Here is a 13,217-nt window from a genome sequence, read left to right as displayed (position 1 = left end):
TATTGTTTTATATATTATCTTGAGTGTGTGTTATGTATAAGATTCATTTATTCTTTGTATGTATAAAGAAATAAGAGAAATAAGAAGTCTGATATTTAAAACATTTAAATTACTTTAAAGCATAAAGCGATTGAAGAACTTTGGGTTTGTTTCCGGTCTATTTCTAATTTAAAAATGTATTTATATTTTAAAGCGGTATTTTATATTATCATTAAGAATCATGAAGTCTAGCACACTAGTTACTATTGTCACAAGCAAATTATTATAGGGTATAGTGTGTTGAACTTTTTTTTATAGTATAGGTACGTGCGTGGGACCACTGTTGGGCCAATCCAATGCCAAACCGGATCAAAAGAATACTAGAATTGCTGTTTGCCGGTAGAATATAAAATGGCTGGGTAGTACCTAATCAGATGGTTTTGTACAAATCACTACCACTAAGCCATGAGCAATTCACAAATGTATATATGGTAGTACTATATCGTAAATGGCAGGTTAAATATACAGGTATTTAAAACTTATCCATAAAGAGACGAATAATATCCCTCTTTATAAGAAATGAATAAAAAACTACACCAGTGCCTAATTAATAAGACAATAATAAATTCATCTACTAAAGTAATATCAACATTAAATGAAAAAAAATCTAATAATTACTTTCTAAATATTAAAAATATAAAAAGCGGGCGTCTCGTAATTTCGTGAGGGAGAGGCGATTACGGCGATTAAATATGCATTAACGAATTTTTCTCCTTAAAAGCAGAAAAAAATGGCGTAAAGAGAAAATTGGCAATTAGGAGCTCCTCCTACCATGCCTACCTTTCACTTAAAATTAAATTTTCTCCTTAAAGATGTACATAAAGTGGTGTTGGAACGTTTTAGCTTTCTCTTTGAGTTATTACAGTCACGTGTAAGCGTTTCGAGTTATTTTTTCTAGTTTAAACTAATTACGTTTACACTAAGAATGACTGATGTTTGGAGTTTGTTCCATCACCCTCTTTGGTGGGTATTCAAGACCAAATTCCATACCGATACCTACAGAATCTTGTCAGAATTTTTCTCTTCATTGAAAACTTCGAGAAAATAAATTATTAACAAATGTCATTGGATTTTGTTTAAAGTTGGGCCCATGGTCTTCGGTTATGATGGGTGTTTTTAACCACAATCGTGACGATTCACATACATATATGGTTAAACCTGTTATTGAAATAATAAGTATTGATACTTTTGTATTTTAATTTGTTTTATATTCATGTTTAATTCTAAGGCGAGAGTTCTGTTTTTAAATTGATAATCAGAGACCGCTTAAAGAATTTACTGATAAATAAATACTTATCTTTTATAAGTATAATTCAATGTAAATAATTTGTTATATATATTGAATATGAATAACTAAGCTGCTACCTCATAAGCGATGATATAATTTTATTCACTAATTCAGTTCCATACATGATAAACCTTAATCAAACAAGCTCTGACGTCACCTTAAAACGAATTCCGTAGTGACTAGCAAAAGCCATGCGCTTTATTCAATTGCACATGAAATTCAGCGTCATGAAATGCCTGACACGGAGCTATGAATAAATGATCAAAATATAGTTGTACCGTAACAGTATACGCGTTCACAAATGAAAATTAATTATGCAACACGATAAATTGACGCTAATTTAGCGAAGCGACGCGACAAGGTTCCTGTTTGTTGTATACGCTAAGTGGTAATAATATCAAGACTAGCTAAGTGCATTATACGCGTCTAGTTTCACGCGAATGTCTAAAAGAATACCGTATAAATAAATTACTTGAATGTATCTGAATGTTCGGTTACAAGACGTGTGTACATGCAAAATGATAATTAATTATGCAACACGATAAATTGGCGGTAATTTAGCGGAGCGGAGCAAAGTGACAAAGTTATTGTTTGTTATCTACGCTAAGTGTTAATAACATCAAGATGGGGCGGGTGCATTACACTTGGCGGGAATATAAACGCGCAACTATCAGAACTTAATGCGAGTGATATACAAAAATGATGGATTTTATTTTTAGAAAATTAAACTTGTATGTGTAACATTGCGCGTGTAAGACCTTCTGCTTATAAGGAGGCTTTAAGTTTATTCCACTGCGGTGCTACGATGCGGGTTCGTCGATATATTTATATTGAGCATAATTTTATTATTTTTGCATTAAAAATAAAGTATCTTTATTGTTCAATCTCTCTATCTTCTCTAAATTTATTGCATCTTAACTTAAGAACATAAAGTATTAGAAAAAAGATATTAGATATTTGTTTAAAGAAGATAGTTTTAACTTTTCTAAATAAGAGTAATGTGTGATAATCTTGTAAAGATTTGTAGATGAAAGAATAAAATTTGAGATTTGTAGATAAAACAAAGTTTCGATCTGTGATAATAAATGAAATTCTATTGGAATTTAGCGTTCTACATTATTAATAATGTTCTTATCGATACAATTAATAATTATATTAAATATATTAATAATAATATACTGTTGTTGAGGGTTATATAATATTTAACTTTCCTCGATTTCAGTTTTTCACAGACTGTTGTGTATAAAGTATACTTAAAAAGTGTTCATTGCGAATTGTTTTATTGTATATTATTACAATAATGAGAAAGAGTTTAACGAGCCTTCGTTAAAAGCCATTTTTGTATAAAATGATTTAATCCCAAGGGCTCGCGTCGAATACGTTACTGACTTTTACATTTGTAAAATTACAATATCCTTTTTTTATTATAAGTATATTATCGCATATTGATATTAAGCTGAGTTAATATAATTGGGAATTAATGGTTTGACATTATTAATTAATTCGCCAATGAATTTATCCCATTAATTATAGCTCGATTCTTCTATCTTTATATTCTACGAATGGGTAGCTTCTATCTTATACAGAGTAAGAAAAATTACATAAAGATACATTTTATATTGGAAACAAGTCTTAAGACTTTCAGTAGGCAGGCAGAAAGCCACATGAAAGCTGCCTTATATGTATGAGAATATTATATCAGTATAATATTTATTATTTGCTTTGGTGATAATTGTAAAGTAATTCGATAATTTTCACCGCAGACAAAATAATAGGCGACAGGAATGAAATAAAATTGGGGATGGATGTAATATTAAATCATAAGCTGTGGTCCAGTGATTAAAAGACAAGAATCTTAACTTAAATCCGGAAATTTATAAGTTCTTAATTTGTGATTATAATTCCTTACGCGATCGATGTTACTTGTGGCGGATGAAAATCTGACAGTATACTAACGCGTATTGATGCATCGCTGTGAAGTTATTTTCTTCTTCTTCCTTCTTCTCAAAAGTGACAGAGACTGGAACCTAGCTAAGTCGTGGGACTGTTATAATCTTTTACCTTTGTTGTGGACAACTCCTCAACAGATTTTTTTGTGTCGGAATCAATATCAGCCGTAATAAGTTTCACATACTCAAGTTGATAACGTTGAAATGTCCACTAGTTTAGTAATCCTGATCAGTTATTTATATCATTATTATTTAAACCGGTAACAAGTCAAAGTTAAAGTCAAAAGTGTTTATTCAATATGGAAATGAAGCACTTGCTTATCGATATTCAAAAATCTACCACCGGTTCGGAATTATAGTAAGTATATCTCGTATTCAAAATTAGAACATTTAATGGCAGATTTTTTTATGAATACATTTCCTATCTATAAAAAAAAACGTTCCTATATACATATATTTACCGAAATCCATTTAATTTCATAGAAGTAGACCAAAATCCGTTTTATACAAAACATATAACTTTATATGCAAAAGATATAACTTGGTGTATGTAAGCGTGAAGTCAGTCACACTTTACGCTCGCAGCGTGATAGTTCGGGGTGGCCCCTGTGTCGCTATAATCAGTTAATTGCATGAATAATTGAACATTGTTATTACACCCGACTCTACCTATGTGCTTTATCCACTCTACCTACGAGGAAGGTTTTATATAAGAAGGATTTTGTTACTTGCGATAGATTCTACATATATTTTCGGTTATATGTCCACAATATAACTGCATATACTATTATTATATATTCCATACGATTTGGTATTTATATTATATATTGAAACAATTTGTCGCCTGAGGCTTTGCTCTCGTTTTGAGGGTAGTTTGTCATGTGTTAGGAAAATACAGTCTTTAGCGTTCAAATCTGCTTCATATCAAATTTCATCAAATTCGATTCGATTGGTTTGATTGTGAAAAGGCGACAAACAGCAGACAGAGTTTCACAGAGTTATTTTCACATTTATAATAATAAATAATAATAATAATAACTGTTTATTTCATCAATAACCAAGACGGTACAATAACATCTCAAAGGTTGACTTCCTCCTTTTTTTTTATTATTCTTTATTGCACAAATAAAACTTGTACAAAGGGCGGACTTAACGCTAGAACAGCATTTTCTGCCAGCCAACCCAGAATAGTGTAGGAGTCCTTTGAGTGCCGTGAGCTCCCGCGCCAGAAGTCGCTTTTCCTTAACACACCCATACTTTAATTCAAGTTATAAGATGAAACAAGCTAAGAATTACAAAAATATATATAATAGTTAAAGGTAGAACGCGTGCGCGTAATATTAGTGTAGAAGTATCGATATATGTATATCTCATATTAGGAACTACAAAGACCCGATTAATTTGTTATAACATTACGACGCTAACACTTAAAACAAAGTGTTTATTAACCTAAATTTATTCGAAAACAATAAACAGCGTATGTCATTATAATATTGAATAAATTTTTATAAATAAAAAAAAACCGCCTTCAAAAATTAACTAAAAAGAAAAAAATAATCAGTTACATCCATATCCAATTTATGATTTTTTAATCACAAAAGGCATTAAAATTTGAAGGCGGTTTTTTTTTTATTTATAAAAATTTATTTACTGCTTTTCAGTGTTGTTTTGTTATTTATTATTACAATTGGTAGTGTTTGTCATTCACTTTAATGCCGTTAATCATTGAGGAGTTCTCCTGGTAGTCCACCATCAGCTAGACTTCATCATAGGCATGTTTACTAACATCAATTGCTTGACGACTATCTTAAAGAAATAGAACTAAGCCCGTAAAATAGTTACTTACTAATAGGTTCTGATTACTAGTTGTGGTCTTCATCATCAGTTCCACTTCATCAAATGTCACTTTTCGTGAGCATATAACCAAGGCACTTTGAATAAAACCGAAATCACTATAGGTGTGCCTCTAAAATTTGAGGAGTTCCCTCGGTTTCTCCAGGATCACATCATCAGATCCTAATCTCCTGACAATGGGACCACCTGTAAAACATGCCCTTTCAAACAAAAAAAGAATTGTCAAAATCGGCCCAGCCATCTTCGAGTAATTCGGTAACATACATAAAAAATAAAAAAAAAAAGGCTCCGACGAATTGAGAACCTCCTCCTTTTTTTGAAGTCGGTTAAATATGTATATTTTTTATATATAACCAACCAATTTGCAGTTATTATCAACGGTACTCATTTAAATTAAGAATGGATTAAGTAAGCCGCATCTAGATTTTGCAGTTATTATTAATTAGCTCAAAATCGCTACGGAATTTAAAGACTATCAACCCGGCCAAATCAATAAACTTATTAATGATATATATTTATCATATAAGTGAATGATTTAGAGATACAATAATATGTTAATAATAATTATTATATATGATCAAGAAGTTGGAATATTTAGTAAATTATTTTTTATAAATGCCGGTAGTTTTTTTTTCAACGCGGTATTTGTACATTAGCTATATTTAATATTGATTTGTATACACTTACACATATTAGGATTCAATATAAATAAGGCACGTGATATGATATCAAAATTAGTGACTCGTACAATTTGATAACGCCACGATTACAAATTAAACACATTTAATTAACTATTTAATCAAAGACAAAACAAACAGTCACTTCACTCAATTCCTCGAGCGCTTTAATCAAAATTAGTAACGGTATTAAGATAGCATCAATTCTCTTTGTTCCACGCCTTGTATACAATTCGCTAGTTGAATATTCATATTATCAACTCCTCAAGGAGGACAATTTGGGAGACATCTCCCCCCTCAAACCAATTAATAGAGGTACGCTTCGTTACACGACAAACTTTGGGATTGACCCTTGCTATGGAATCTTGTGTTTAGGTATTAAAGATGGTGAAGCGAATTATTATACTCCAATTTAAATTATTACATCAGAAATCATTTTAGATTTTAAGATATTTAAATAAGCCGTATTGGGTGTTCTTATCAAAACGTAAAAAAAAGATATTTTCGCGTGCATTACCGTCCACTTGATACGTACAAACTCAAAATATATACCTCTCTTTCCTTTTGTCTCTATATCGTATCTTCTATCTCATGTAATGGAATGTTCCTAAACGTTGAATATACTCTCACGTCTGGCCTGCCTATGGATCTAGAATCTTTGAAATATCTAAGAAATGCTTAATGCTTTTAATTCATAATGTCGTCTCATTTAAGACGCTGACTCTTAAAAAATCAACAATATTTGAACGAAATCCAGAAGTAACAATTTCTTATGTTACGGTAAATGTACTAGTCATTCAAGAAAATAATTTAAAAAGGCAAATCTGTTTTATCACTAAGAAAGTGAGATTCTTATTATAAAATATTTAAATGCCCGCTCTATGCATTTGTAGGTTTCGGTTTTTTAATAGTTTTGTTGGAAAATTTAACGCATGTAAAGAGAAGATGATCACAACATTGTCTTATGTATACTATGGATAGACTTAAAATAGATCATTTATAGTAGGATAATGTTGTTGTCGTAAAGTAATTACTTTGTCCTTTTACATTTCTTTCATTGATTTTTTCCTTCTATTTGTTTTCGCGCAATTACCACAGCAAATAATCTTTTGAATCTTACTAAAAAAGGTGAAACTAACAAAACTTAATCGAAATATCTTCAAAAGTAACTTCCATAAAAGATAAACGAAACGAAATTGCGTAAAACATTTCTTTCCATTCATTTTAAACAAGTTGCATTAGCTCGTAGCAAAGTCGGATTCTATTATATCACGAGGTACGTTCAGAGTGCCAGCGTTTCGCGTATCAGTGAAAGCGTCTCCGACGTGCGGTGGCCGCGCCCGTGCCATCCATCAATTATTACCATCTGTAATGAACGCAAATCCTTTGATTCCATTGAACGAGTGCCCGGGGGAATTTTATTTCTAAGTTACAAGCGAAAGCGATGATTGACAGCGTTTTATTGTTTGAATTATGTTGGTTATTGACTTTTATAATTATTTAGTTTATGGTAATTATAATAAGTTAATTACATTATTGCAACAGAAATGCCATAGCTTGTACCTATTGATTCCTTATCGATAACTTTAATATATTAAATTAAATTCAATACAATTTTTAATAAACAACAATAGATTGGTATGATTGTTTTTCTTTTCATTAAAAAACGTTAAATAGGGATAAATGTAAAATCTTTGAAGGTTTGAGTATTAAAAATTTAAATATCTATATTATTATAAATGTGACAGTAACTCTGTCGATCTGTCTTTCACGATCAAACCGCTGAACCGAATTTGATGAAATTTTTTATGAAGCAAACTTGAACTCCAAGAAAGAACATAGGCTACTTTATTCCCTGATAAATGACAACCAACACCCTGTAACGCCAGCTAAGCCGGGCGACTACTAGTGATTAATAAAAAGCTATATTATAGACCAGTATGTTTTTTTTTATTTTTTTTTTATATTTTTAAATGGGAATAAGTGGAAACTCTTTGGAGATTTGAGCATTCGATATTTAAATATAAGTTACTGTACGTATGTCCCCGCCGCCGCTCGTGTCTCGCGGCGCGCCGTCGCGGTACATCAAGTATGCACTAAGGGAATGTCGGAGCGGCGCGACACCTCGGCCATTCATTTCATTGTCTCAATCTGTCCTCTGACGCGATCTACTGTTTTGAATTTTGCACTGATGAACCTCTCTAGTGTCGTTTAGCTTTCATTCTGATTTATTCAACTCGATTTTATATTTACCTTACGATGCTTTTAGAATTTCATATTCAATAAATACATTATACCAGGACTTGCTGGATTCAATATTTTTGCACAGTCTTACCTTGTAAATGTTTCTTTAGTGTGTAAAAACCTTATTAGGCCTTATTATATAGTTTGAAATTTACATTACACTGTTTAAACGCTAGATTTTTGACGTTGAACTATAAGATGTAACGCAAGTAACCTTATGAAGTTCTATTGGTTCATATTTAAAGCAGTGATTATATGGGCTATCAAATGCTTTTATACTGGGATCAATCTTGTTACTAATCCTGAACAAATAAACTATAGTTGTTTAATATAATAATATATACTGATGAAAATTATTTAAAGATATTACGATTTTTTTTCTATATTTATTTTTACTTTCTATTTGACATAATTAAACAGTTTAAAACAACGTAAAATAGAAATCGTTTTTATAAGTAATAGTATATAATCTGTCTCAATTTTGAATGTTAACTAACGTAAAAATATTTTTTCTATTTAGACTGGCCGATCATGATCTAGAAAAAAAAAACATATACCTAAATGACACTTGAATTCTAATAGTCGAATAGAATTGATATTTTCTCTCGATATTTACAGTTCAAGTTATCAGTGGTCGTAACGACGGGAGTGTAGCGCTGATGCAATGAGACGTCAGCCCTTTGACGTACACAAATCCCCTCCTAACAAACCGTCGTGAGACCGCAGATTCCGATACCGGTTTTTTATTTTGATTTCCGTTTGAAGTACGTTCACTTTATTCGATTAAGTTAATAAAGATGGAATTGTAAATTCACTTAGAGAGAAATAAAACATTGAATATTCAATTCTGGTTTCATATTTTTTTATTTGTTTGAAATTTAGACATAGTTATAAATACCATATTGAAAATACGATGCCACGACGTTGTGTTCACTTACCATCATATTTGCTGGTGCGTAAACATCGACAGAAATATTATTTTGCAGTGTAGCTTAAAATAGGTTTCTTTTAAGTGATAGTTTACCAATGCAAGAATTCTCCGCTTTATTACGACTAGTAGGTGTCCCACGGAACTTTGCGTTTATTCAAAAGAATCGGAGTTCGTCTTTAATTTTATTTACGTTTTTCATTTTTTTCTCTCATACAGTCGTAGTACCACCATCTAAACTAGATAACATAAAATATTCATTAAATACAAGAAAATCTTTATTTTCCTGCTTCAGGAATCCTCTTTATTTCCTCCTCTATATTATTTTAATCACATTTATGGCTAAATCTTTTCATAATGACACCATAACCAATTTACTATGTGCAGCTATTCCATAATCGCTGGAAAAATATCGGATACGCTATTAATATATAAGATTATGAGCTAGTGAAATATTTACAAGTGTTATTCTGTTACAGTGGCGCTTTCCGTTCGTCTCCGGCGAGCAGTGCTGACGCTCCCGCTCCACCTCCGCCACTGTTCCTGCCACCTCACCTGTCTCATCTCTCTCAACACTTGAATCATTTATCGCAGCCATTCTTCCCTTTAAAAGGTAACTATACGATAGAAAATTACAACACTATTTACTCCACACTTAAACATAAAAATTATTCATTCTTTTCAATAACAATAAATTGAAGATCAGTTTCTTAATCAAAAATCAATTTATTGTTTTCATATTGTGATATTAGTTATGAATTACGTGTGTTATATATAACTGGTCGAGCCGAAATGGCCCAATGGTTAGAACGCGTACCGATACTGATCTTACCCAATAATTGCGGGATAATCCCAGGCATGATCAGCGGTGCAGGAAAACATCGTGCATGTGTCTAATTTCAACGAAATTCTGTCACATGTAAATCCCGCATTTGAGCAGCGTGGTGGCATATTCTCCAAACCTTCTCCTCAATGGGAGGGGAGGCTTTAGCCCAGCAGTGCGAATTTTACAGGCTGTTGTTGTTGTTTATATAACTGGTATGAGTATGTCACACTAGGAGTGGTAAATCAAAGGGATGGATAAATTAATTCCTGTATTCCAGGCTGGGGCGCTCCCTGTCCGTGCTGTCCCAAAGAGGAGGCGCGGTCGTCCAGCGTAGCTGAGCTCCGTCGCAAGGCGCACGAACACTCCGCCGCCTTGCTGCAGTCGTTAGCAAATTTCCAATCACGCGCTTTTCAGCTACCACTACCGTTACCACCGTTACCGCTGCCACTGTTGCACGAGCCGCCGTCTACAGCGCCACCACCGGACCCACCGAAGCACTTAGAATAAGAAGGCTTAAGTAAAGCTAAGTAGCTACTGCACTTCAATATTAGCTCTCGAAGATTCTAAATTTAAATCTTCTATAACTGAAACCATTGCGGCACATTTAAAATTAAAAAAAACAACACTTTTAATATACATCACATATTACTAGGAAAATAAACATACTCATAAATGTAGGGGGTGACTGTATAAATAATGTCTTCTTTATTGCTATGTAACATCTTCCCTCTCGCTTTCGAGAAAAGGGACGGAAGTATGTAACGCGCTATTTGATTGGACCAATCATCGCGCTGCGTTGGAGTTCACCATCAGATGGTACCATTTCATTCTAAGAGGATATAAAGTCAATGTTTGTTACCAACGTAAGATACATGTTACTGACCACGCTGTAATGACTCTCAACGGTTAACGAAGGTGATAAATTAACGTTTAATCAATAGCTTGTTGGAAGACGATTTAAATAAAGAAAGTACAGATTAAAAATAAGCATTCCTTTCAAAACTTCAAATGAATATAAGTTAGGTAAATAAAAGAGTACGTAAAACGATTTCCAGTGGCATGTGGTCGCGCTTTAAGGCTCTGAATACAACCGTCAAAGTATATATCAATATAGTTATCCGATATGGTCACACTTTAAAAAATGTTTGGAAATATCACAAAATCTGCACAAAAATAGATTTAGAATTATAATATATGAACAATGTAATATTGTTAACATTTTGTTATAATAGGAAAATAATTAAAAATATAAATATAGATAATAGCATGTCATAAACTTACGTAACACGTTTAAAAGATTAATATATTAAGTTACTTTAAATCATCGTGAATTCTCTATTGCCATAATTGCCATTTACGCCATTATAATGTGCCATATTAAATAGTTAATTAAATAAGCAATACAATGTAATAAAATATAAAGAACGTAAATACGTATGTTTGTTTGTGTATTTCAGTTACCTAAACTAGTCTTGTCAGTATTTTGAGTGCTATGAATTCGATGACGTGTGAAGTGAGGATGAAATAGATTTAAAACTGTATTCAATAAAGTTAAAGATGAAATGAAATGCTAATTACAAGTGGATGGATTTTTACCTGTGCGCCATTCATTTTACTTACCTTTCGAATTCGTTAAAATCTGAAACAAACTGACACACTGTCAAAAAAGGTAATTTTATTTTTTTCATTCACTCATCACATCATACATTATATGAGTGAGCCAGTGTAACTACTAACATCTTAGTTTATAAGGTTGCTGACGCATTAACGATGTAAGGAATGGTTTCGTTCGGTCATAGAGGCCACTTGTCATCAGAGAGCCTACATATATACGATCCTTGTGCCTGTAGTTACACTGGCTCACCTAGTCTTTAAATAGGAATACAACAAGTATTGCTGTATAAAATAAACAATTATATTTCACACTTCCATAATAAACATTCCTTTTTGTTTTGAAATCATGTTAACTGTAGAATCGTAGCTATTAATTTTGTTTTTTAAAGTAAAACTATTTTGCGCAAGATGTAATGTTATACGGTCGACTTATTTTAATATTTTTTTCAGTATTAATTCATTATTTTTAAGCAATGTAATATTTTTTTGTAAATAATAATCTTTTACCGAAATCAGTATTTGACCAAAATTGTTGTGAATATTTTTTTTATTCGTAGAAGTAAAATGTTTTATTGTAAATAATATAATCAGTAATACCAGTTATAATAATCTTTAGATTTAGATACGTTTTAACGTTAAAGGTTCGATCGCTTTGTACATACCTAGGACTAGCTTACGAATTACATTAAATCACTATTATTCTTTGTATAATGGTAGTATATTATATATATGTGTAAAAATAACAATAAAGAAGCCTGATTCTTTTTTTTATTTAATTTTATTTTAAATTCAATAAAGAATATGTAAATTTTAAGTCATTTCATTCGAACCAAGGATGTTACAGTATTTAATTGTTTTTTTTTTTCATTTCACATAAATGACAAAGATCATAAAAAGTATTGTATCAAAATAGAATTTGCTCATCAAACTTTGTAAGTAATTTACTGAATTGAGCTAAATATGGCGTCGGAGTTATATTACAGAAGGAAGTGTATTATTGTAGTAATCATAGCATCCGTTATTTTTAATATAAGATACGATAAAAATTTAATTTAAAATTTTAAAAGGCTTACAAATATATAATTATTCATAGTATATGTAAAACCGGACGCCATTTTGTAAATACGAGTGAAAGTGGGGATAGAAGTTGAACTGCATTATGCACGATACGTGGAATTGTGGCGTCTGGTTGTTTTATTTAACTGTATATAATATGTTGTAGTTAGCTTGCGTAGATACCTTCGAGTATTTAGTTGTTTACATTATTAAAAATAAAAAAAATATTGTGTACATGTGTCTCTGTCTATCTATTTACAACCCTATCTATCTATACTAATGGTAAAGATTAATTTAATATTACTTCAATTTCTTTTTTTATATACACTTATTTAATGAGGTAAAGATTTAATCGTATATAAATAAAAATTCGTGCAATGAATAAGAAATATAAATTTTAATTAATGGGTAAGATTTAAGTTTTTAGTCAGTGGCGGATTTACCAATAGGCTAAGTAGGCTGGAGCCTAGGACGGCAGATTTAGAGGGGCGACAAAGTTAGCCCAAAATTGTTATTATCTTAGAGAAATAAAAAAAATAACTTATAACCATATGTATACACATTACGTCCATAATCCATCCACTACATAGCGAGTTGGAAAAAAAAATCTATAGAAATATAATCATTAATAACAGGAAAAAGCCGATGAAATGAGGACAACAGAACACAAATCATAAATGTTGCAAAAATAAAGTTTGTAGTGGTTTCTTATTCAAATATGTTTATCTACTTCGTATAGAGT

General features: G+C 31.5%; 1 protein-coding gene across 1 annotated transcript in view; it reads left to right on the top strand.

Annotated features, from left to right (window-relative positions):
- LOC124536920 (lysine-rich arabinogalactan protein 19-like) overlaps nucleotides 1–10,352 on the top strand; it is a 70,832-nt gene extending 60,480 nt beyond the window's left edge. The window contains exons 8-9 of the mRNA XM_047113587.1: nucleotides 9,459–9,592; nucleotides 10,083–10,352. Coding sequence (XP_046969543.1) covers nucleotides 9,459–9,592; nucleotides 10,083–10,312 — 364 coding nt within the window. The 3' untranslated portion in view covers nucleotides 10,313–10,352. The remainder of the gene's footprint in view (nucleotides 1–9,458; nucleotides 9,593–10,082) is intronic.
- Nucleotides 10,353–13,217: the final 2,865 nt, after the last annotated feature.

Source organism: Vanessa cardui, chromosome 17 (assembly GCF_905220365.1).
Source record: "Vanessa cardui chromosome 17, ilVanCard2.1, whole genome shotgun sequence".
NCBI classification, from domain to species: Eukaryota; Metazoa; Arthropoda; class Insecta; order Lepidoptera; family Nymphalidae; genus Vanessa; species Vanessa cardui.
Note: the sequence above shows the minus strand (reverse complement) of the source record. Positions and strands in the feature narration are given on the sequence as shown.